This window comes from Artibeus jamaicensis, unplaced genomic scaffold (genome assembly GCF_021234435.1).
Source record: "Artibeus jamaicensis isolate MK-2021 breed Jamaican fruit bat unplaced genomic scaffold, CSHL_Jam_final contig_1298, whole genome shotgun sequence".
Taxonomy (NCBI): Eukaryota; Metazoa; Chordata; class Mammalia; order Chiroptera; family Phyllostomidae; genus Artibeus; species Artibeus jamaicensis.
This window is the reverse complement of record NW_026521254.1, coordinates 51,908-76,108: the sequence shown is the minus strand read 5'-3', so window position 1 is coordinate 76,108 and position 24,201 is coordinate 51,908. Positions and strand designations below refer to the sequence as shown.

The following is a 24,201-nucleotide window of genomic DNA, read 5'->3' as shown; positions in this document are numbered from 1 at the left end:
CTGGGATTTATTTTTCAGCTTCATGGAGGTATAGTTGACAAAGAGGAATTAAAAGTATTTAAGGTATACAACTTGATGCTTTAATGTACATGTACATGGTGAAATGATTACCACAGTGAAGCTAATTGACACATCCAGCACCTCCATAGTAACTGTGTGTGTGTGTGTGTGTGTCATGTGTGAAGACCAGATCTACCTCTCCACAGACTGCAGCACCGTTTTAACTGCAGTCACCATGCTGCACACAGACGTGCAGGACTTGCTCCTCCTGTGGGACTGAACCTCCGTACCCGGTGCCCATGTCTCCCCCTTCCCGCCCGCCACGCCTCTAATAAATGCCATTCTACTCTCCGCTTCTGTGAACTTTTCTGTCTTAGATTCTACAGACGTGAGGTCCTGCAGCGTTTGTCTCTGTGTCTGACTTGTGTCACTTACATAATGTGCCCCAGTGCGTCCAGATTGTCACAAATGCCAGTGTCCTTCTGTTTAAAGCTGGATATTATTCCCTTTGTGTGTGTTTATTACATTTTTATTCACTCATCCATGGATGGACATTGAGGTTGTTTTCACACCGTGGCCACTGTGAACAACGCTGCAGTGAACCTGGAGTGCAGGTGTCTCTTCAAAGTCCAGATTCATTTCCTTTGGGCGTGGACTCAGAAGGGGGATTGTGGGGCCATGAGGTAGTTCTAGTTTTAATTTTTGTTGATCTTCCACCGTGTTTTGTGTGTGTGTGTGTGTGTGCGTGTGTGTGTGTGTGTGTGTGTGTGGCAGCAGCAACTTACACCCCCACCAGCAGTGTACGAGGACTCCCCGATCTCCACCTTCTCACCACACTCACTGCTTGTCCTTTGATAATAGCCATTCTGACAGGTGTCATCTCTCTACTCATTGTGGTTCTGATCGAGGACCTTTCCATGTACCTGTCAGCCATCTGTGTGTCTTCTTTGGAGAAATCTCTGTACAGGTCCTTTGCCCATTTTTTCCTCCAGACACTTGTATTTTTGCTATTGAATTGGATGAGTGCCCTATGTATTTTGGATGTCAGCCCCTTATCAAGTATATGGTTTGACAGTACTTTTTTCCATTTCATAGGCTGCCTTCTTAGCTCTGATGCCTGTCCCATTTGCTTTTGAAGAGCTTTTTATTTTTATTTTATTTATTTTTAGAGAGGGGAAGGAAGAGAGATAGAGGGAGACAAACACCGGTGTGTAAAAGATCCATTGCCTCCTGCATGCCCCAACTGGGGACCTGGCTTGCAACCCAGGCATGTGTCCTGACTGGGAATCGAACCAGTGACCTTTCTGTCTGAAGGCCGGCACTCAATCCACTGAGCCACACCAGCCAGGGCTGAAGAGCTTTTTAATGTGATACTATTCAACTTGTTAATTTTGCTTTAGTTGCCTGAGCTCTTTGGTGTTATATCAAGAAAGAAAAAGGCCATGACAAGTCAAGGGGCTTTTCCCTACGGTTTCTTCAGGGAATTAACATGTTCAGATCTTATGTTTAGGTGTTTAATGCATTTTTAGTTGACTTTGTCTGTGGTGTGAGGTAAGGATGTAGTTTCATTCTTCTGCATGTGCACAGCCAGTTTCCCCACCATCCCTACTGAAGAAAACATTTTATCCCCACTGATTTTTGAAATTTTGTTGAAAGCCAAGTGACCATAAATACATGATTTTTTCTGGGCTCTCTATTGTATTCCCTGAATCTATACATCTGTTTTTAATGCCAGTACCATACTGTTTTGATTACTCAGGCTTTATAATATACTTTGAATTCAGGAAATGTGATACCTTCTCTTTGTTCTTATTATTCAAGATTGCTTTGGTTACTCGGGGTCTCTTTGTGATTTTATATGATTAAGATTGTTTTTCCGTTTCTGTGACGAATGCCACTGGGGTTTGAGGAGGATGGCAGTGAACCTGTGGGTCACTTTGTGTGGACATTTGACAAGACTCTTCCAGTCCCTGTACATGGGTGGCCCTTCATTCATCTCTGTCTGCCCTGATTTTCCTCAGTAGTTCTCATACCTTTCAGAGAACGAGTTTCCATCTCTTTGGTTAACTTTATTCCCATGTTGGTCTTTCAGTGAATGAGATTGTTTTATTAATCTCCTTTTTATATAGTTCATTGCTAGTGTAGAAAAACACCACTGATTGATGTGTGTTGATTTTGTCTTCTGCAGCTTAACTGAATTCATTTACTAGTTGTAACACATATTTTGTTGAGTCTTTGGAGTTTTCTACATTTATGAGCGGGTCATCTGCAAACAAAGATAAATTTCTTTCTGACTCAGATGCCTTTTATTTTTTTAAAGATTTTATTTATTTATCTTTAGAGGGGAAGCAAAGGAGAGTGGGAGAGAAACCTCAGGGTGTGGTTGCACACTGATCCCCTGCTGGGAACTGGCCTGCAACCCAGGCACGTGCCCTGATTGGGAATCGAACCTCGATCTCTTGGTTCGCAGGCCCAAGCTCAATCCACTGAGCTACAACAGGCAGGACAGAGGCTTTTATTTATTTCTCTTGCCTGATTGCTCTGGCTACGACTTCCAGAACTATGCTGAATACAAGCAGTGAGTGTGGGCCTCCTTGCCTTGTACCAAATGTTAGAAGACAAGCTTTCAAGTTTTCTCCTCTGATTATGATGTTAGCAGTGAGTTTTTCATATATGGTCTTTCTTGTATGAGGTGACTTCCTCTATTCCTCTTTCGTTCTTAGCAGCCCCAGGATTCTAGGCTCTGACAAGTCCTGTCTGCGCCCCAAACAGGTGAAAGAGAAGGCAGTCCCTTGAGGAGCAGCTGGCACAGTGGGGGTGCTACCTGTGTGCCCAGTGCCTCCCTGCTCAGGGAGAAGCTGGGACTGGAGCTCACCTCCTGCTCGCTCTGCACTGAGCCAGGGAGGGCAGCTGTGTGGCCAATGCCCCATTCTCATTCAAACTCTCCTTTAGACACTGCTTTGCTCTCTAGCGAATGCAGCCCTGTCAGCCCTCAGAGACGGGAGAGGTAGACGCCAGTCCCTCCCAGAGCAGGTAGAAGCGGTGGAAGGCCAGATGTATAATCCAACTCCTTCCAGAGAGAAGCTGGAGGCGTGACTTTATTGCTGAAGCAGCTCAGGGGGAGGAGCCCTGGGAAGTGTCCCCACACCCAGTCAGGTTCCCAGGGCACTAGTAGGGAGGGCCTGCTTCATCGGCTCAGGGAACAGGACAGTTAGAAGCCAGATTCTGGGCAGCAGAGGGAAAAGGTCAGGATGCTAGTTGTGCAGTGTAACTCCTTCCAGAAAGAGTCTGGGAGCTGGGCTTCATCACTGGAGCCAGGGAGGTGGGGGAGGAGCCCACAGGCCCATTCACAGCCACTGCTGTGTTCTCTGCAGTCCCCAGGAGACCAGAGAGTCCAGACCCCTGCCAGGGATAAGCCACCAGATCCCCAGGCAGCAGCCAGAGACGTTAGGGTGTTGGGGGTGTAGTCTAATTCCCCCAGGGAGGATCTGGGGGCTGTGCTCACCACCTGCCAACTCTGTGTGAACCATGGAGAGGAGCCCCAGGAGGCGCTCACCCCCATTCAGATCTGCCCCTGTTCCCTGTGGCCCCCTGCAAACACTGGGCCTGCAAACACTGGGCCTGCCTGCTAGAAAGACAGGGAGTTAGAGACCAGACCTCAGGCAGCAGCCAGAAAAGTTAGGCTTCCAGGTGTGTGGTCCAAACACTTGGCTCCTCAAAGAAGAGCCAAGAGTCGGGGCTCCCTCCTGGGTGTGTGGTGCTGCGCTGGGAGGGGGTTATGGAAAGACTGGGGTTCATGGTGAGCTTTCCTCCTGTCTTTGTGGGCACTTTCTCGCTTCCCGGTGTGCAGCCTCTCTTGAACAATTTCTGGATTTCTCACCAAGAACATTGATCCATGTGTAAGTGTTGGTTTAGCGCGTTCCTGGGGGAGGGGCCAGAGCCTCCTGGTCCAGCCTCCTGCTGATATCACTCACCATTGAGGGTTTTGTAAATAGAAAAATGAGAAGTAAGATCAGAGTGTGTTTCCAGAGAAAGAGCATGTGGGTTAGAGAGAGTAGGAACTGGAGTCGGGGAGAAGGGATGAGAAGTGAGTATTGTTATTGTCTAGAGATACGGAATGAGAGCATAAATGAGGATGGAGAAGAAGACTGGGGAGCAGGGAAAGGGGGAAGTGTGGAAATCCTAAAGTGGGTGCCCACCCGCATTCCAGAAGCCCCTGAGATGTGGTGTGGGCACTCAGCGAGGCAGCCTTAGGATACTTGGGGGTCTTTTGCCTTCGTGAACATCTCTGAGATGTACCATGTGGTCCCTAGACTTCCCTCCAGCAGCTCCTGGAGATCAGTTGTAAAGTGCAGGCAAAGCGCCTAATCATGGAATGCTCTGGGACCTTAAAGGTGACATCTGGTAGGTACAGCCCCTGATTTGCCTGGTGCTCGGTGGCCTGTGAGACAGAAATTGAAGCTAATCCAAACTTGGGTTCAAACATGGGTTGAACTGGCTGATGGACTGTGAGTTTGTGGACGTGGCTGAAGCAGGGCTGGATGAGAAGGATCCCTCGATGAAAGTCTCCTTGAAGGAGGAAGGCGGGCCGTCTGAGTGGGTCTGAGCAGCAGCAGAAGCACCGCAGGGAGGGCGGGTGTGGGTGCAGTTGCTGCTCCTGGACCTGAGCTGCCCCGCCCGGGTCCATGTGCAAGAGGAAGTGGGAGGGACAGAAAATCATCTGCCTGCATCATGACCCTCTCCCCTGAATATTTCAATTTTCATCTCAGAAAAAATAACCTTTCTCTTCGAACAATAGTATTATTACATTGAAGAAAATAACTGTAATTTCCTGATGTTATACACTGTCAAATAATATAAACTTCCCCACAATATCCTGCAAATGTCCCCCACTGGAGAGGAGGACCACCCAGGGGCCCTCACACCGTCCCTGACGCCCCCGTCCCCTCCCAGCTCCCCTCCCTCCTTCCCCTCCACAGCCACACCAGGGAAACTGAGAGTAGGCCATTTTCCTCTACTCCCTGCTTCCCTTTCTGAAACTCAAGTTTGGAAGTGAAATCATCTCTTACTGGGAACAGCATCTCAACATCTATATCCTCCCCAGTGTGGATATGCACATCGGGACGATTGGGACGAGGACCTCAGCTGCCCTGGGCCTTCTGTCCCCTCAGCAGGACAGGGGAGGGGCCCGGTGCCAGGGCCACACCTGGTGCCCCAGAAGTCACCCCTCCAACAGCAGCCGTTGCACTGAGACCTGGAGTGAGCACAGTCCCCTCTCTCAGGGTTCAGAGCGAACTCATGCACGTCCTCCAAGACCCCGCCTCTCCCCCTGACCCTCCACCCCACAGTCAGGGGTCAGAACTGGGACTGAGACCCCCACCCCAACCTCCTCATCCCCACCCACAGACCCCAGGGGGAGCCCAACCCCTGCTGCCCCCACCCCCTCACTCACTCACCACCATCCACCCTGAAGCCACCAGGACCAAACTCATCTGTCCTTGTCCCTGTCTCAGTCACCCCTGGTCCCCAAACATCCTGCACCTCATCTCCACAGGCTCTGCAGCCCCCACTCTGTCCCCTCGCACACCCCCTCCTCCCCGACCCCTGAAACCTGCCCACAGGGCCAACGAAAGTGCTCAGCCCAGGACCAGAACCTGGGCAGTTCCCCCCAGGAGCCCGAGTCTCCCCGACACCAAGGCTCCCTCTTAAGCCCTCACAAGGGTGTCCCACCTCCCTGTGACCTGGTGCCCTGAGCATGCAGGGAGCAGGGTCCCGGCTCCTCTACTGGTTTGACCCATTTCCCTCCCTCTCCCTAGTACCCCCAATCTGCCATCAGACTGGAGCCCCCACTACCTCAGCAGAGGGATTCCCTGCGGACCCCAGGCCACTCCCCCATTTCTTTTAGCTCCTGGCCCACTGTCACCCTCCCAGAGCGCTGCCTCCTTGACCCTCGGTGACAGTCAGCACCATCAGGTATGGAAGGCTGAACAGTGTCCCCAGAGACGGCCAGCCCGGTCCTTGGAGCCTGTGACAGCTTTCCTCGAGTGGCAAAGGGACCTGGGTGATGTCATTGAGGTTACGGACCCTGGGACAGGGAGACTCCCCGCATTATCTGGGTGGGCAGTCAGGTCACATAAACCCTAGAAGCAGAGCGGCCCGAGCTCCGGAAAGGCGGAGTCCGTTCCCGGGAGAGGGACTCCGGGGACGGAGAGGAGAAAAGGGGGCTGGGCCCGGCCTGGGGGTCCGTCCTTGGTTTCCCTGGACAGACTGGGGCCCGGAGTCGGGGACGCAGTGCGACAACGGGCTCTCAGAGCAGGAGGAGGGATCGGGGCAAAGTCCCAGGTGCCCGGCCCGGCGCTCAGGGTCTCGGGCCCGAGGGCAGAGTCTTGGCGGGGAAGCTCCGCGCTGGGGCCTCCCGGTCTCCGGGTTTCACTTCTGGGTCTCACTACCTGCTTCCAGCCTTTTTCCCAGATACTCGTGATGCAGCACCGGGTGCCTCTCTCATTGGTCGCCGGTGTCTAGAGTAACCAATCAGCGCCGCCGCCGCCCCGGCTATTGGTCTCCGCGGACGCGTGGGGACTCAGCTTCTCCCCAAACCCCGAGGATGCGCGTCCTGCGGTCCCCGAGCCTCCTGCTGCTGCTCTCGGGGGCGCTGGCGCTGACGGGGGCCCGGGCGGGTGAGCGCGGGGTCCGGAGGGAGCTTCCTCTGCGGCCGGGGGCGGGGGGAGCGCGGACCAGCGCGGGCGCGGGACCCCGGGGAGGGCGCGTTCCCACCGCTCGGGCCGGATCCCGCTCCCCGCCCCCGTCCTGTCCCCTCCACTGGGGACGCGGGACCCGCGCAAGTCCGAGCGTCGCGGGTCTCACCGCTCCGCTCCCCGCCCGCAGGCCCGCACTCCCTGAGCTATTTCCGCACAGTCGCGTCCCGGCCCGGCCCGGGGGAGGCCTGGTTCCTGGAAGTCGGCTACGTGGACGGCACCGAGTTCGTGCGGTTCGACAGCGACGCCGCGAACCCGAGGGAAGAGCCGCGGGCGCCGTGGATGGAGCGGGTGGACCCGCAGTATTGGGACGAGCAGACGCGCAGAGCCAAGGGGAACGCACAGACCTTACGAGGGAACCTGAACACCCGGCGCGGCTACTACAACCAGAGCGAGGATGGTGAGCGCGCGGGGCCGGGCACGACCCCCACCCCGCGGACCCGCGGGGTCGCCCCGAGTGTCGGCGTCCGAGCTTCACCCCCAGAGGAGCCCGCGGGACTCGGCCCGGGTTTCATGTTCGGTGTAGGTTCGATCCCCGCGGGTCCGGTCACAGAGGCGGCGGGGCTGACCGCGGGGCGGGGTCAGGGTCTCACACCATCCAGACCCTGCACGGCTGCGACGTGGGGCCGGACGGGCTCTTCCTCCGCGGGTATTACCGGTCGGCCTACGACGGCGCCGACTACATCGCCCTGAACGAGGACCTGCGCTCCTGGACCGCGGCCGACGCGGCGGCTCAGAGATCACCCGGCGCAAGTGGGAGGCGGGCGGTTGCGCAGAGCGATGGAGAAACTACCTGGAGGGCGAGTGCGTGCAGTGGCTCCTGCGGTACCTGGAGCGCGGGAAGGCGGCGCTGCAGCGCGCAGGTACCGGGCTCCCGGGGCGCCCCCGCCCTCGGGCTGGGCTCCGACGGGGAGACGGACGCGGGACCCGGGTCAGAACCGCCTCTGCGTGGTCGGGAGGCCGAGTCCGCCCGGACTTTCCGACCCGGGACGACCCGCCTTCTCTCAGGGACGCCCGGGGGGCAGCCTCCCCGGGGACCGAGGGGACGCGCCCCGAGATGTCCGGTCAGCGGCTCCTCTGACCCCGGCGGCGCCCCGGCCCGTGGGGACCTCGTCTCTCAGGCCCGATCCCGCCCCGCACCCGCGGGTCTCGGTGCGACCCCCGCTCTCCGCAGCCACGTGCCCGCCCCCCCGGTTCTGGACCAGAAACGCTTTTCTCCCTTAGACCGGCCTGCACCTGGGCTGAGTCCCTCTGGTTCTAGAACGTTCTACAGACCAGGGCATCCCCCCAGGTGCCTCTGTCCAGGCTGGGTCTCCCGTTTGCACCCCCCTGCCCTCCTGTCCAGTCTCCGGACGGCCACGGGAGCGCTGCGGGACTGCCCCGCGGCCCCTGCGAAGTGCCCGAATTTCCGACCCTTGTCCTCAGACCCCCCAGAGGCGCAAGTGACCCGCCACCCCACCTCTGAGCGGGAGGCCACCCTGAGGTGCTGGGCGCGGGGCTTCTACCCCGCGGACATCGCCCTGACCTGGCGGCGGGACGGGCAGGACCAGACCCAGGACACGGAGCTGGTGGAGACCAGGCCCTCGGGGGACGGGACCTTCCAGACGTGGGCGGCCCTGGTGGTGCCTCCCGGGGAGGAGCAGAGATACACGTGCCACGTGCAGCACGAGGGGCTGAGTGAGCCCCTGACACTGCGATGGGGTGAGGGGGGGCCTGCGGGGACTTCAGCGGGGTCGGGGCGGGATCCCGGGCGGGCACGGCCCTCACCTTCCTGTCCCTTTGCAGAGCCGCCTTCTCAGGCCAATACCATCATCTTGGGCGTCCTTGGCAGCCTGGTCCTGCTTGGAGCTGTCGTGTCTGCAGCTGTGATGTGGGGGAGGAGGTGCTCAGGTAGGGGCGGGTGGGGTCTGATTTCTTGCCCCAACTGGGGGTCTCAAGCCCAGGAGACCCCCTTCATTAAAGTGAAGCATTGTCTTCACTCGTGTGCTTGCCAGTCTGGGGCCCTACTTGCTACAGTGACTGGTTAGGAAGGCACATGTGAGATAAAGGACAGATTTGTCACCCTGATGATTCTGGTGGTGGGGACTTGGCTCCCAAGAGTCACAGGTCCAAGGGGAGGGTCCCTGCTGAGGACAGACCTGCAGGAGGGTGGTCGGTCCAGTCCCTGCACATGAACCTCCCTCAGGTTTCCGGATCCTGCCCTGGGTCTGTAGTCAGAGTTCTGGAAACTTCCCTGGGGTCCAGCACCAGGGCTTCCCTTGGGGCCTCAGGGCCCTGCCTCCTCCCTGGTGTCTCACAGGAGGTTTTCTTCCCGCAGGTGGAAAAGGAAGGAGCTGCGCTCAGGCTGCCAGTGAGTGTGGAGGGGGGACCCCTGAGACCCTGTCTCAGTCCAGACAGCAGCCCACGGGGGACCTCCCCCTCCCCCAGTAGTTCCTCCTTTAGCCTCCTGTCCTGGGGCTCTGACCGCATCCTGTTTTGTGCCACCCAGGCAGTGACAGTGACCAGGGCTCTGATGTGTCTCTCACAGCTTGTAAAGGTGAGGCCCTGACAGGGGCAGGGTTGGGCAGAGGGGACTCTGTGGGACTATTGAGCACGAGGTGGGCTGTTGAAGATGTCACCACCTACAGCCACTGATGGACATTTGTTCACGATTATTTTCTTGTCCAGCGTGAGACAGCTGCCCTGTCGGGGAATGAGTGACTGAAGGCTCCTCACACACCCACACCCGCCAGCCCCTGTTTGTCACTTCAGGGACATCTCACTTCTGCTTCTGCAGCTGGCACCTGAATGTCTGTGTTCCCATCAGCATCACTGGGAGGGGGAGGCAGGCCCACCCCGCCCACCAGCCCCCTCCCCACCTGTCCCTGCTCCAGCAGAGGGCCCGGCCCCCCAGCCCTGTCTGTGCTTCCTGGTGCCTGAGCTGCAGCTTCTCACTCCCTCATTGAAATGAGGCTCTGGGTGGAAATTTGTTTTCTCAATGCTTGCCCTGAGTGGTTGATGTGTTCATTAAAAAGCTGAAGATCCTAAGTAGTGAAGGAAATAAATGGAATCATTGAGAAGTTTCCAGAACCCGTGTGTTTGCTTTACTGAGTGTGTTGCGGGGACAGGAGAGGCTGTGAGGACCGAGCGTGGTCTGGCTGTGCCTGGTCGGCGCCCAGTGCATCGTGGGCTTTGACGTGGTCCCTCCTCAACTGGGTCGTCTTCTGCCCCTTTGTCCTTGTCCCTTCAGTGGAACCTTGTCCCAGCAGGGCCTGTGATCACAGGAACCCAGCATCACCCAGGCCTTGTAAACTGTCCCAGTGAAGCCCGTCTCCAGGACGGTGGGCAGCGAGGGCCGTGTGTGGCCGGGTCAGCCGAGGCTCAGGCCTGGGTCGGACCCTCAGCCCCATCTTCTGGGTCTTTATTTGTTGCTTTTTTGTTTCTGTAGAGCAACACGACTGCGTTTGTCCTGTTAGGAGTCCTGGTCTCACTCTCCTCTGGGTGTCCCTGTCTGTCAGCAGAGGTGTTTTGCCTGTCACTGTCCCCACCAGGCCCAGGGGTCCCTGCACACGGGAATCTGTGGTGCAGAGATGACCTGTCAGACTCGTCCTGCCCTTGCCTCCTCTAGGGCTTGGTCGCTCTTTCATCTCATCCCAAACTCTCAGAGGAACTGGGTTCTGGACCGAGCAGAGCTGGGATCCCGCAATTTCTATCAGAGATCCGTCCCCATTGGAATTCCGCTCTGCTCGCCCGCCCCTCCCCCTGCCCTTCAGTCCAGTGCTGGCTGCGGTGCCCACTCTGGGATGCACAGGGCGGGGTCTGGGGTGGATTTGGGGGAGCCGCTCTGTGGGGAAAGTGCGGGGCATCGATGTGGGTGTGGGTGCACGTGGGGCCGTAGCTGCCACAGAGCAGCTGTGGTTGGGGCCTCGTTAATACAGACACTGCCTGCAGCATAGGGAGGTGCCCTGCCCACCATTAATGACCAGTGGTGGCTGCGTGTGTGACAGATGTGTGGCACTGGTTTTGCCTTTGGGGACATCACAGAGGCACAATCAGGATCACTGTCAGCCTTGTGGGGCTCGTGCTGTGTGGGGAGATGGGGTGTGAGCACAGCACACAGGGCGGTGTCTGTGGGAGGGTAAGTGGTCTGGGAAGACGTGGAGGGGATGGCAGTCCCCAGTGTGGGCTGTGGGGACAGGGAACGTGGGTATTTTATTTGGGTGGTCAGTGTGGGCCTCACTGGGGAGGTGGCCCTGAGGGAAGATTTGAAGGACAGGAGGCATCACCCACCAGGATGTCTGGAGGAAGTCCTGTCCAGGCAGGGGACCCTCCAGTGCAAATGCCCTGGGGCAGCGGGGTGTCTGGAGTCTGGGAAGAAGGAGGAGGGGTGGGGTCAGTGTGGGAATGGGGCAGGGAGTGATGGAGATGAGACAGAGGCACGGCCAGGCCACGTGGGCCTGGAGGACGTTGGAAGGGCACAACTGTGCTCTCAGTGAGGCAGGGGTCAGGGGACAGAGTGGAGCAGGAGGGGGACATGTCCTGGGGCCTAACTCCCTGAGACTCGGGTCTGGGAGAGACCTGGGGTTTGTAAGCAGCCCCACGAGCCATCCTGGGGCTCAGCCAGGGTGGGACCACTGAGGTCAGTGTCGGAGGTCAGGGTGGGGAGGGGTCTTCGATGCACATTTAGTGGGTTTTTTCCTCATATAGAGAAGGGAGGACATATATTGTCATTAATGAGACGTGATGTTGGGTGTCACAGTTGTTCTCTCTACCACGGGGTAGAGTCAGGTGGGAGGTTTAGGAGGCAGCCCCGGGTCAGCATAATAAAATCTCTGAGTGAAACTGTCCCACAGGTGTATTTCTTGGAGAGAACAATGGAATCCTAAGTTTTTCTAATTTAGATATAAAGCAGTGTAGTGGGTTCTAGTGCCATTTTGGAGAAAGTCACAGAACAGATCAGAGGCTGCTCAGCCAGGAACCGCCCACAGCCCAGCCTGGGTCGGGTCCCACACAGGCCCCGCTGCCCTGCTGCAGGGCACAGATGTCACCGCTCACCCCACTGACTCCCCTGAGGTGGGACCTTGGGCCCTGCAGTTGGATGGCCGTCTCTGCTGCCCCTGCGCCTGGAAACTGTTGCTGCCACTCCCCCCACCCTGACCGAGTGCCCTCTGCACAGTCCCAGCCTCTCTGTGTCACCACGTCCTGAGTCAGAGTCTGGCACGTCGTCACCTCACTGGTGGGGCCTTGTGCTGTGTCCAGATGCACAAATGTTGGGGACGTGGGTTCCCTCTGTCATGGAGGGACATGGTCTCTGCCTCCCCCGAGACCCTTCTGTTTTGATGAGGACGGTTATTAACGTTCACTGTGGACGCTGAAGCAAGGAAGGGCCTAGAACAGAGGAAGCAACAGGAGACCAGGAGGGGCTGCTGTCAGCTCACTGGGGGGTCAGAGAAAAGGGGGCCTTGGGCACAGTGGGGGGGCAGCCTGGGATGAGCTGCTGCTGCCCAGTGCTCCCTGGATGCAAGTCTCCTGGGTCCCTTAGAGTTTAGGACACGCCCCCTGTGGGGGAGGAGGGGGAGGGAAGCACAGTCCTGCCCCAGGGAGGGAGGAGGTGCCCACCAGGACTCTGAGTGAGGAGCCTTCCCCTGTAGGACAGAGTCAGGGGCGGGGGTGGGGGTGGAAAAGGAAGACACATGTCAGTCCTTGGAGCAAAGTTCTGAGGCTGGAACTTTCTGGTGCATTACAGGCACTCAGGTTTGGCTGGAGGGACACGTGACCAATAAAGGACGTCCCAGTCAGAGCGTCTCTTGCTTGCTCTTCCTCTGAGTTTCCCTGTGGGATGGTGAGGGGTGTTTTCCTCCATTCACCCACTTCTCTGATTCTCAGACACCAGCTGTGTCTCTTACAGTTCAGCTCAACTCCGACCTGAACTCCCTGGAGTTGCCTCAGACCCCACAGGGTCAGGGTCCGTCCCACAAGACTGCCCTCCCCTCAGAGCCAGTCTCAAGTTCAGGCCCCATGTTACCTGCATGTCTGTCCGACTCAGCTACAAAAGGTAGGGGCTCCCCCAAGTTCATTAATTTGCTGGATCATCTCACGGAACTCAGGAAAATGCTGTGCTCACTGTGCATTTTATTATAAACAATACACGTGAGCAGCCAGATGAGGAGGGACGTGGGGTGAGGTGGGGGAGGGTCCCGAGTTCTGGAGCCTCTGTCACCATGGGGTTGGAAAGTGCCACCCCAACTCCCCACACAGGGAGGGGTTCACCACTTCAAAAGCTCTCTGAACACCAGTATTAGGGAATTTATGGGGGTTCCACTATGTGGACAGATTTGACTAAATCCTTGGCCATTGGGGATTGAACTCGAACCCCAGCCCCTCCCCCAGAGGCTGGGCAGGGAGGCTGAGAGTCCTGACCCTCTGATCAAACCTGCTCTTTCTGGTGACCGGCCCCCACCCTGAAACTGTGCAGGACCTTCGGCCAAGAGTCACCTCATTATCATCCTTGTCACTCAGGAGACTCCAAGGGTTTTAGGGGCTCTGTGCCGGGAACCAGGGGCAGAGACCAAATACAGTCAGACCTAAGTTCCCAAATGTCCCCCATCTCGAACAATTCAGTTCATGACCAAACTGCTATTGGAAAATATGTCTCAGTTGTCGAACAAACTTTTCATTCTTCACCTGACAACCTTTCCAGGCTGATACCTGAATGATCAGTCCCCTGTATGACTGGGATCTCAAACAAACCATTTGTCGAACAGAATTCCTGAATGAATGAAGCTGGAGAAGCGAGGTTTTGCTGCATTTCTGTGTCAGACCGCGGGTCTCTGACCACAGACCCAGGAGCAGGAAGGGGCATCAGAACAGTGAGGTGACGCGGGCTCCCTGCCAGAGCCTGTCCAGTCCGGACCACGAGCCCAGTGCGACCTCCGAGTGAGCGAGTTCACAGGCCCGGACATTTATGGAAATTCCCAGCAGTTTGTGTCAGAGGGGAGGGTCAAAGTGAGTTGTACTGTGACATCACTCACAACTCCCCGCATGGCAAAATTAAACTCAGACTAAATCAGCTCTGGGCAAGAATTGGGACTAATTCTGTCTCTTGTTATTGCTACTGCGAGAGTCAGTTGGTTCAAATAATTTGAAACTGTGAAAGGCTTCACTTCCTGGCACAACGAAGAATGACAACCAATCTAGAAACAACAAACAGAAAATCCAAGTGTGCCACAAAGAAGTGCCAGGAAACCAAACTGCATGGAACTCTGACAACCAGGGAAGCAAAGAAACGTTCACCCAGACCGGTAGGTGGGTGCGGACGGGCAGAGAGGAGGTGCTGCAAGGCGGGGGACCACGCGGGCCAGGCGGGCTGGCTGAACGGGAAACTCAAGCCTGGAAGCCAGCTGTAATCTACTGCGGGGGTGGCCATGGTGGGGGGGGGACTCCCTGTCTCACAGGAGAGGTCATTGGAAAGGGGGCTGCAGCCCAGTGAGTGGGCGGCATTGCTCCCTCTCTGACCCCTCCCCCACAGACAGCTCCACAACCTCCAGGACAACTGTAAACGTCCAACATCCGAATCCAAAGGGTGCCAGAAGGAGAAGAACAAGAGCAAGAAGTTGGAAACTCTTTTGAACAAATAATGAAGAAAAACTTCCCCAGTCTGGCAAATGAAATAGACTTCCAGGAAGTCCAGGAAGCTCAGAGAGTCCCAAAGAAAATGGACCCAAAGAGGAACATACCAAGGCACATCATCATTATGTTACCCAAGATTAAAGGTAAAGACAAAATCCTAAAAGCAGCAAGAGAAAAGGAGACAGTTACCTACAAAGGAGTTCCCATCAGACTGTCAGCTGATTTCTCAAAAGAAACCTTGCAGGCAAGAAGAGGCTGGAAAGAAGTATTCCAAGTCATGAAAGGCAAGGACCTACATCCAAGATTGCTCTATCCAGCAAAGCTTTCATTCAGAATGAAAGGGCAGATAAAGTGCTTCTCAGATAAGATCAAGTTGAAGGACTTCATCATCACCAAGCCCCTATTATATGAAATGTTAAAGGGATCTACCTAAGAAAAAGAAGATCAAAAACTATGAAAAGTAAAATGATATCAACAACTGAACCTAAAAAAATGAAAACAAAAGTAAGCAAACAACTAGAACAGGAACAGAGTCACAGAAATGGAGATCACATGGAGGGTTATCAACTGGGAGGGGGAGGGGGGAGAATGGTGGAAAAGGGACAGGGAATAAGCAGCACAAATGGCAGGTACAAATAGACAGGGGGAGGTACAGAATGGTGTAGGAAACAGAGAAGTCAAAGAACTAATGTGTATGACCCATGGACATGAACTAAGAGGGGGAATGCTGGAGGGTTGGGGGTGCAGGGAGGAGGGGGGATAAAGGGGGGAAGTTGGGAAAACTATAATAGCATAATCAATAAAATATACTTAAGAAAATACTTTGAAAATGCAGTGGCGGGACTTACTACAGCCAAACGTTCAGTCAGCCTAGGACCCAGCACCTCACGTCTCCTTGCACACCCCAGAGACGTGTGCACGTGTGTGTGCTGAGGCACATGAGGAAATTACTCACAGCAGCACGACTTGTACCATCTGGGTGTAACGACTGCCTGTCAGTAGTAGAGGACAAGTGTGGGCTGTTCACACAATCGCCCCCGTGCAGCCAAGAGAGTGAACAAACCCCAGTAGCACACAGGCTGTGGGGACGAGACCCGGGACAGGATGCTGGGTGGGAGCCGGGTGCAGAGCGGTGTCCGCTGTGACGTTCCGTCCTCTGAACCGCTGACAGAGCTCACCCAGGGTGTCAGACACCCAGAGAGAGGTCCCTGGGGCTGGGGGAGGTTTGGGACTGAGTGGGACCCACGAGTGCCCCCTGGCGGCTGGAAGTGTCCCTGTGTGTTCATCCCAGGTTCCCTTTGTGGGGACCCACTGAGCACTTGGGATGTGCCCACCTCTCTCCGTGGGTGTGGTCCTTCACAAAACTATGCTTTCCTGGAGTTTTTAGATAGTTCTTTGTAAGCCAACATAGAATTATTCTTTCTAAAACCTCTTAGAAATGCTGAATTAAAATAATCTCTGCAATGTTTTGAGATCCAAGGGAACAAATGTCTGGGATGGAGACGTAAGAAGAGAGTCTGGTGGGAGAGGGGTGAGCCTGGGAGCTGACTCCCAGGCGGCCTTGGGGACGGCGGGCAAGCCAGGACTAGGGATCGAACCCCAGCAGGCCCCTGGGAGGGGGTGTGAGAGGTGCCCCTGAGGAGTGCATGAGTGACCCGTGGACAGTGGCTAGTGGGAGGGCTGGACAGTCAGGAGCTTGAGGAAAACGATCTGGGAGCTGAGAGGGGGAGGAGAGATGTGTTCCTGCTCCTCTTGCCGTGGACGGAGGGGGGGGAGATACTGGAGTGGGAGGTGATCCCAGCAGAGGGTGTCTGTGTGGGGGGGGCTGGTTGTACTCGGGTGGGGAGAGGCCTGGTCGGATGGGGTCACTCAGCCTCTCCCCAGGCACCCAGGGTTGCTCACGGGGCCCCTGCACACTGTGCCCACCGGGTGGGGCCGCGTGGGCTCAGCACTGGGCTCCCACTCCCCCAGGCTGACCTGGTGGCTGCCTGCTGACTGTCCCGCCTGCTGGAGCAGCGTGTGCTGTGAAAAGGAAATGACACGGGTGAAATTGAGTAAGAACAAAGCAGCGGTGTCTTAGATAAATGTGTCCCTGCAGGTGTAGGAGGGATTTAAACAACCCTAAAACTAGGAAGAAATTATGTCAATGGAAAAGGCTGCAAAGAAAGAACGTAAAGCAGTTTAAAGTTTGTACCTTCCTTCAGCCACATCTGGAACCTTTTACAGTAAGTTCTACTAACCCTTCAAAGAAGACTCCTGATCTTCTCTAAGATACTCAAGAGAATGAAAAATATGGGGAAAGTCAACAACTCATTTGTTAGGCAAGAATAACATCGACCCTAAAGTCAGTTAAGGAACAAATAAGAAGAAAAAACAAATCATATCTAAGAAAGGAGATGTGAAAACTCTGAGCAAACAGTAGCTGTATCTGTCAATGTCCGACAGAATGATTGAATGTCTTGTCCAGATCAGGTATCCCACGAACGCAACCCACCACTTAAAGAATCAAAGAACAGGGATGGCCACATCTCAGTGGTAGACATTGTTTCAGCGGGACCTCAATTCTCCATCTGACCCACACTCCTCAGTCATGTTCACTTCGAAGGACCCAGGTGAGCAGATCGGCCTCCTTCCCTACCTTCGGGATTATCTCTCTGTGGCAGATGCACGCCTTTAGTCACCTGTGCACAGCCCCTTCTGCTGGGCACCGTAACACACTCACAGGTCCCAGGGACCAGGGGTGGGACGTATTTGCACATCTATTCTTCTGCCTATTACAGTGCATTTGGTGACTGAATGGAGAGGTTTAAGATGTCTATTTAAAGTCCCAAAGGCAAAGAAAGTACACGGAGGGGGCGATGTTGGAAGAGAGTATTGCTAAGGATTAAGCAAATGTTTATAGAACACTTTCAATAAAAAGAGATCACCATAGATTCATAGTTCACTAGAACATCAGACATAAAACATGATGACCTTTCCCACGCTCTAGGATGGTGGTCCTGCCAGTCCCTGGCAGCCCCTGGATGGCGCCCTGATGATGTCCTTGGTGATGCTGACTCCCCTTTGGCTCAGGGCAGAGACCCCCCAGGTAAGAGCAGAGCTGCTGCTCTGGGAGGCCCGGCTCCGGGGAGTGGCCCCTGGGGCTTTCCCACGTGGGCCCCACCCACAGAGAGGCCTTGGGGTCCGACATCATCCAGGGCCAGGGTTCCCACCAGAGAGAGAAGATCAGTGTGTGTGCGTCTGTTGGACACTGTGGTACCTGGTGGTCTGGACGGATTTTGGAGGGACGAGGTTCTCACAGAGGGGTCAAGATGACATTTCAGGTGTAGGACATGATGATTCGATATTTGCATTTATTTTAAAATGATTACCGTAAGTCCAGTTAACATCTGTCACCATATATAGTTATAATTTTTTTCTTGTGATAAAAACTTTTGTTACTCTCTTAGCAACACCTGAAACTAATGTAATATCTAGTGTCATTTGTAACTCAAAAAAAATACAAACCCCCAAAAAACAAAAATGTAAAAAAAAGACACTTCAACATCAAAGATCAGAAAGGGAAGCCATAGTCGTTCGGCCGTGTCCAGGGTCCCAGGACCGTGCTGTGCAGCCAGGGCTCCAGGCGGAGGCCCTTCCACAGAGCTGGGCGGGGCCCATCCCAGGACCAGTGATGGCCAGAGGGGCAGAGGGGGCAGTGAGGACGAGCAGAGGGTGAGGACAGGAGGATCCCGGCTGCACCCCCACTCCCTGAGCCCCCCCACACAGACCCGGGAGATGGAGTCAGAGGGAGTGAGGAACAGGAAACACCTCCTCCCCTGGCTGCCCCTCATGCGACATTGGCTTTGACAACTTCTGGGTTCCTGCATCAAGTCCTCATGGCACCTCTGACCTTCTACTTCCACTTCACCACCACGATCGTGCAGAACAGACCGGGGATGTAGTTTGTGTTAGAATATGCTGGTTGAAACCAATAAGCATCCATATTCTCATGCTTTGCTCTGGGCCCTGTACCTCTGAGACCGGACCTTAATCCACAACTGGGATTTAGACACGAGCAAACCAGCTAACACACTGGGCATCTCCAAAGGCTGTTGCGGATGCTGCTGGAAGGAAAAGGTGGGGGAGGAACGAAGTGAATCCTGGAAGGACGGGGCAGGGGGATTCCAGTGGGTACAGTACGGGTGGCGCGGTGCTGGTCCTTCTTTCGGAATCAGCCCCGGCTGAGACGCCTCTGGTCCCTGGAGAGGCCTGTGGTGTGAAGGGACACGTCGAGTCCCTGGGGCTTGACACCTCCACTGTGGGAAACTCCTGCAAAACAGGGCTCTGGTGGGAGATGGAGGAGGAGGAGGCCAGAGTCAGGGCCCAGAGCAGTGGGAACTCTGGGTGAAATAAGAGGGGGGTCTAAGGAGGGGAGCAGTGGCACGGAGATGACATGAGGGACACGTCAGAGTAAACCAGCCCCACAGCAGGCCTGACCGTCCTTGCTCCCTGTGCCCAAGACCTAGGTCGGGAAGCCCCCGGTTGGAGCCCACGTTCTCCAGACCCGCCTCCTGCAGGGTGACAGGCGGCAGTACCTCACCCGCAGGACAGGCCCAGGACGTGTGCTTCTGGGGAAATGGTGGGGAAGAGGGACCAGGAAGGGGCCCTGGAGTCGCAAACAGGCCACCAGCCCTGTCCAGGTCAGACAAACACAGGCGTTCACTGGTCTCGGGGTTTCTCAGGCAGGACACTGTGCGGGGAGAAGGCCCAGAGGAGACTGGGGCCCACAGACCACGCGGTGTCACCTCACTTCAAATTTCAACCTTTATGGAGCCCTTTCTATGTGTGAGGCCTCTGCAGGTTGCTAAGAGCCAGTAAGATCGCAGACAGGCAGCAGTCGGGGGTCTTGGGGACGGCAGTCACTGGTGATGAGCACAGAGATTCAGAGGGACTTGAACTTTAAAGCAGATCTGACCCTGGGGTCTCCCCTGTGTCCTCTTCTGTCACAGAAGGCTCGTCACCTGCACTAGGACACACAGTGGGGGTAGGACACCCAGGGCAGCCCTGGTCCCCATCCCTTTCCACCTGTCCCCTCACAGGGAAGAAGGGGGGGGACTCCTCCTCCCAGGAGAGGTGCCTCCCCAGCAGGTGCTGCTGCCCGCAGACCAGGAGCAGTGAGAAGTCAGGGGCACCCTCAGGAGGTGCCACCCCGCTCCCAGCTCTGCACAGCCCACCTGCTGGGCCACTGCAGACAGCGAGGCCCCGCAGTGCGATGCACAGAGTGGAAGGAGGCAGGTCGGGCGCCGGGAGGAGCTGCTCCTAAAGCAGCTCCAGGAGCCATTCGCCACCAGGCCCCGGGGTCCTTGTCTGCGCCCACAGCCCCTGGACTCTAACACCGTGAGCCATTCCTCCTTCCTGAGATTCCCGCCCCCCTGACTTAGGTGAGGGAACATTCTTCCAGCTCCCCTGCCTCCCTGCTACTCCGAGTCTCTGAGCCCCTCTCTTCCCGGGCCTTCTGTGCAGGAAGGAGACCAGCAGGGCTGCGGGGGGAGTTCCCTGACGCCTGGTCTCGGCTCACGCCTCCTGTGCAGGGCGGTCAGCGGGCAGCTCTGCGGGTCAGTCCCTCCGGAGCCAGGCTGACAGGCCTTCACGTCTGCTCCCTCATCTCCCAGCTGAGGGCAGGGAACCTAGGGACCCCCACGCTGGCTCTCCCTGACCCCTCCTGGAAACAGCACGTCCCTTCCCACATCTCACTGTCCCAGCAAATCACGTGGGTGTGTCTGACTGCAAAGGGATTAGAATCTCTGCAAGTAGAAAGTATTCGATGAGTACATATTCAATAAGTAACACTCCCTGATACGAGAGACCTGTGCTGGGGACCTACTGCGTCCCAGGACCATGCTAGGCATTGTGGGTAAAAGGAGCTCCTACTTCCTGAGAAGCTCACCAGTGACCTGCTGGTCAGGAGAGGCCCCTGGGTGCTGGCAGGTCCCCTTTCCTGTCCGGGGACTGGCTCCGTGGTGTCTGCTCGGTAACCACTGGCTGCACAGTAGCGTCTTGTGAATTTCCTGCATGTGTCTTCTGTCCACAGTAAAAGGGTTTAAAGAGAGAGGCAGAGGGGGATATAAGTAATTTGAAGCAAAAACAAGCAGAAATGAATCAAGCAGAAATATTGAGTTTTTACAGTGGTTGGAATAAAGAGCATTTAGATGAGACGACTACTAGGATTTTTGCAACTAACAAATCATTAAAAATAACCCAGCAGAATGAAAGATTAAACAACAGGAAATATAACAGAAAAGCAAGGAAACATGAAGACCAGACACCATGAAGAGTAGACACCTAAAAAGTAGGAGAAACAGTGAAGGGTGATGAGGTGTCTGGGGAAAAAGAGATTTCAGGGTTTAGAGAAAGTGTAATTACTTCGTTTGAAATGGTACCTTGAGTGACAAACAGGTTTTTTAGAATACATATTTTTTAAAAAAACACACATCTAGATACATCATAAGGAAACTGCAAAAACTCAAAAGATGAACACAATTCTAAACACGCGCAGAGAGAGCCCTGCAGCGGTGGAAGCACGAGACTCAGACACATGTTGTTCTCACCGCACGGCGCTCACCGCCTGCGGACTGCGGGCGCTGCTTCCATACAGGGGAGAGCAGGAGCCGTCTGTCCCGAATTTGTGCCCCAACGAGTGGTCGTTTTAATGCAATAGAGAGATATTTGCAGACATTTCAACCTCAGACACTTCGCTATTCAAAGAACCACTTCCAGATGCTTTAGAAAGAGCTCCCCCACAGAAGAGAAACACATCCGACAGGATGCTATGAGAAATGTGGAAAATAGAAAGACCATATAATTTAACACAGTTTGTTGTTCTCTTTAAAAGCAGAGACTACATTTTTAGAAAGGGGTGAGAGAAACGGTGTTTATGACCCAGTTTATGACCCAGTGATTCCACTGCCCGGAATTTCTCTGAAGAATCCAAAACATGAATTCCAGAGAATACACGCACCCTTATGCGCATGGCAGTGTTGTCTACACAGCCACGGTTCAGAAACAGCCCAAGTGCCCTCAGTGGATGAGTGGGTAAGGAAGTCTGCGGTGCATTTACACAGTGGAATGCTACTCGGCCATAAAAAAAAAAGACATCTTACCGTTTGTGACAGCAGGGATAGACCTGGAGAGTATTATGCTGAGTGAAATAAGCCACAAAAAAAGACAAGTGCCACATAATTTCACTCATATGTGGAATCTAATGGAGCAAAAGGACTAACAAACAAAGTAGAAACAGACTCGTACACAGAGAACAGACTGACAGCTGCTAGAGGGGAGGGGGGTTTGCAGGGCTGGGTGGAAAATGTGAAAGAATTAAGCAAAAAGAACAAATCTCGTAGACACAGACGACAGCGTGGTGATGACCAGAGGGGAAGGGGGTGGGGGTGGGGGGAGGGGTGAAGGGGGGTAACGGTGACAGAAGGAGACTGGACTCGGGGTGGTGAGCACACAACACAGTTACAGATGGTGTGTTATAGAACTGTAACCTGAAACCTATATAATTTTATTACCAATGTCACCCTAACAGCTTCAATTTAAAAAGCCCCAAGACTGAAAGTGTAGTCAGTATCAACGTAGCAGAGGTGGAGGGTGGTGATAAAGGGGACAACAGAAGTAGGGCAAAGCACCGGTCTTTTCTGTGGAGCAGGGAGAGGACAGGATGTCACCAGTTCTCACAGTCAGCAGGGCAAATAAACGTCACTGCGGACGTTGAGTTAGGATAAGCCATTTCGTGAGCACAGTTAGAACCTGCAGCCTATATGACAACAGAATTTGGCCCGTCATTTAGGAAGGAACAAATGGGAAAATGAATAAAAAGAGGGTATACTAAACAAAACATTTTAATAATACGACTGTATGGTTTTAATATAATGGCAATTGCTAATTGACTGAGTTAACCAATTAAAATGAAGGAACTCTCAGACTGTATTTTCAATGAGAGCTAACAAAGTCAAACGTAACAAAAGAAATAAATAGAAATGTGGAAATAATGGGAAAAGACATTTCAGGCAGATCTGAAACAAACCTAGCTGACATAAGAAATCTAGTACCTGCGGAAAAAAATTAAAAACAAAAGAAACTATAATAATCATGAACACACATAACCCTGGGAATAACACTTGAAAATATTTTCCACTTTTCTGTTATTTGTGTTATTTTCTTTTCTTTAGAAAAGACTAAAAATGGAAAATCTAAAATTTTAGCTGAAGACTTTTACATATCCTAAAAAACTGAGGGCTGAAGTGGAGAGAAAATGAACAGATAATCTAAATAATAATATTAAAAGAATCAGATAACTCGTCACATAGAGATTTATACAGACAACAAAAGACTACAACATACACACTATCTTTAAGCACACAAGGAAAATGCTTGAAAATCTAACATTTACTGAGCCGCACAGGAAGCCCTAGTATGTTCAAATTAGTCATTATCACACAGACTTTGTCCATAATACAACTGAATTCTAAATCAATTTCTAAATATCAATTCATTAATTCTGTATACCTAAAACACACAGTGAAATCACCACGGCACTGAAGAGATAAATGATGGAAGACTTGGGTCTCAGGGCACGTCTGTGTATCAAAGGCAGGGCACGGAAGGAAACCTCTAGCTTTTCAACACAGTCACTGGGGCGGGGAAGCATGAAAGGGAATGAGCTCATCATTTCCATTAGGAGGATGGAAAAGCAGAAGGACAGCAAAGCAAAGGAATATGTAAATAATAAAGACAGGACAGAACTCAATGAACTAGGAAAAACAGGGAAGATGAACGGAATCAGGTTGTGATTCAATGGAAAGTTTAAAGAGGTTAGTAGACCTCTGGCAAGACTGTCCGTGAAAATATAGGAAATTCAGAATGAGAAGGAGAAATAATTATATATACAGGCCATTTTAAATGAAACAAAAACTTATGATCAACTAACTCTATGCCAATGTCTGACATTTTAGATAAGATGGATAAATTTCTAGAAAACTGTAGAGGTCAAACTATGGTCAAAAACAGAAAACCAGACTAAGGGAACGAACATCAGAGACATTGAACTGAAGGCAAAGGTACCTTCCCAGAGGCCCCGTCCCGGGAACGGTGCAGGAGTGTGAGTCAACCACGTTTCAAAAACCAACCATTCCTCCCCTGTAAGTGCTGCTCTAGACCCAGAAATCAACCAAAGCTTCCCGAGTCATGAGTGATGCTGGTGCATCTTTATTTCCAGAGACCACTAAGGGCAGTACAAGAGAAGAAAATAATACAGTCACTTCATCCATGTTGGATCCACCAAATCTAACACCATGTTACAAAAATAATTCGTTTTGAGTAACTAAGAGTTATTCTAGCCCAGTGTGAATGCCTGACAATCAGCTTCGTATGTTGTAAGGTAAGTGCCTGACATTAAGCTTCGGACTGTGGAGGCATCTATTCCAAACCGCCCACCTCAGATACACACACTGTCAGCTACACAACCAGGAAAAGAGGCCGCTGCTCCAGCCAGGAAGCTCCCTGTTAGAAAGCCCTGCTGACCTTGATCACTGACTGCTTGAGGGACCCTGCTGTCGCTTTGACTGTGGCTCTATTGTTTTAAATTCACCAACAAAGACTGAACCAGGAAACCCTAGGCAACCTAGTCTCAACCCCAATAAAGGAAGACCCCCGGGGGTCTCTCTCTCTCCCCGCCCTCCCTCTCCCTGTGCATCCCCTGGACACGCCACCACAACCCTCCAGGGCCTGTCAGTAATAAACCTTGTTTGTCAACAGTCCCCTGATGGGCATGGCTGAGGTGCATCTTGCAATCCTA

General features: G+C 53.8%; 1 protein-coding gene across 1 annotated transcript; it reads left to right on the top strand.

Moving 5' to 3' along the window:
• Positions 1-6,559: 6,559 nt before the first annotated feature.
• On the top strand, positions 6,560-9,824 carry LOC119047397 (patr class I histocompatibility antigen, A-126 alpha chain-like). Its single transcript, XM_053667118.1, is given in 9 exon segments — positions 6,560-6,677; positions 6,886-7,155; positions 7,341-7,492; positions 7,495-7,618; positions 8,181-8,456; positions 8,541-8,645; positions 9,073-9,105; positions 9,244-9,291; positions 9,423-9,824. Coding segments are annotated over 9 exon segments (1,086 nt in total). The 5' UTR covers positions 6,560-6,604; the 3' UTR covers positions 9,428-9,824.
• Positions 9,825-24,201: the final 14,377 nt, after the last annotated feature.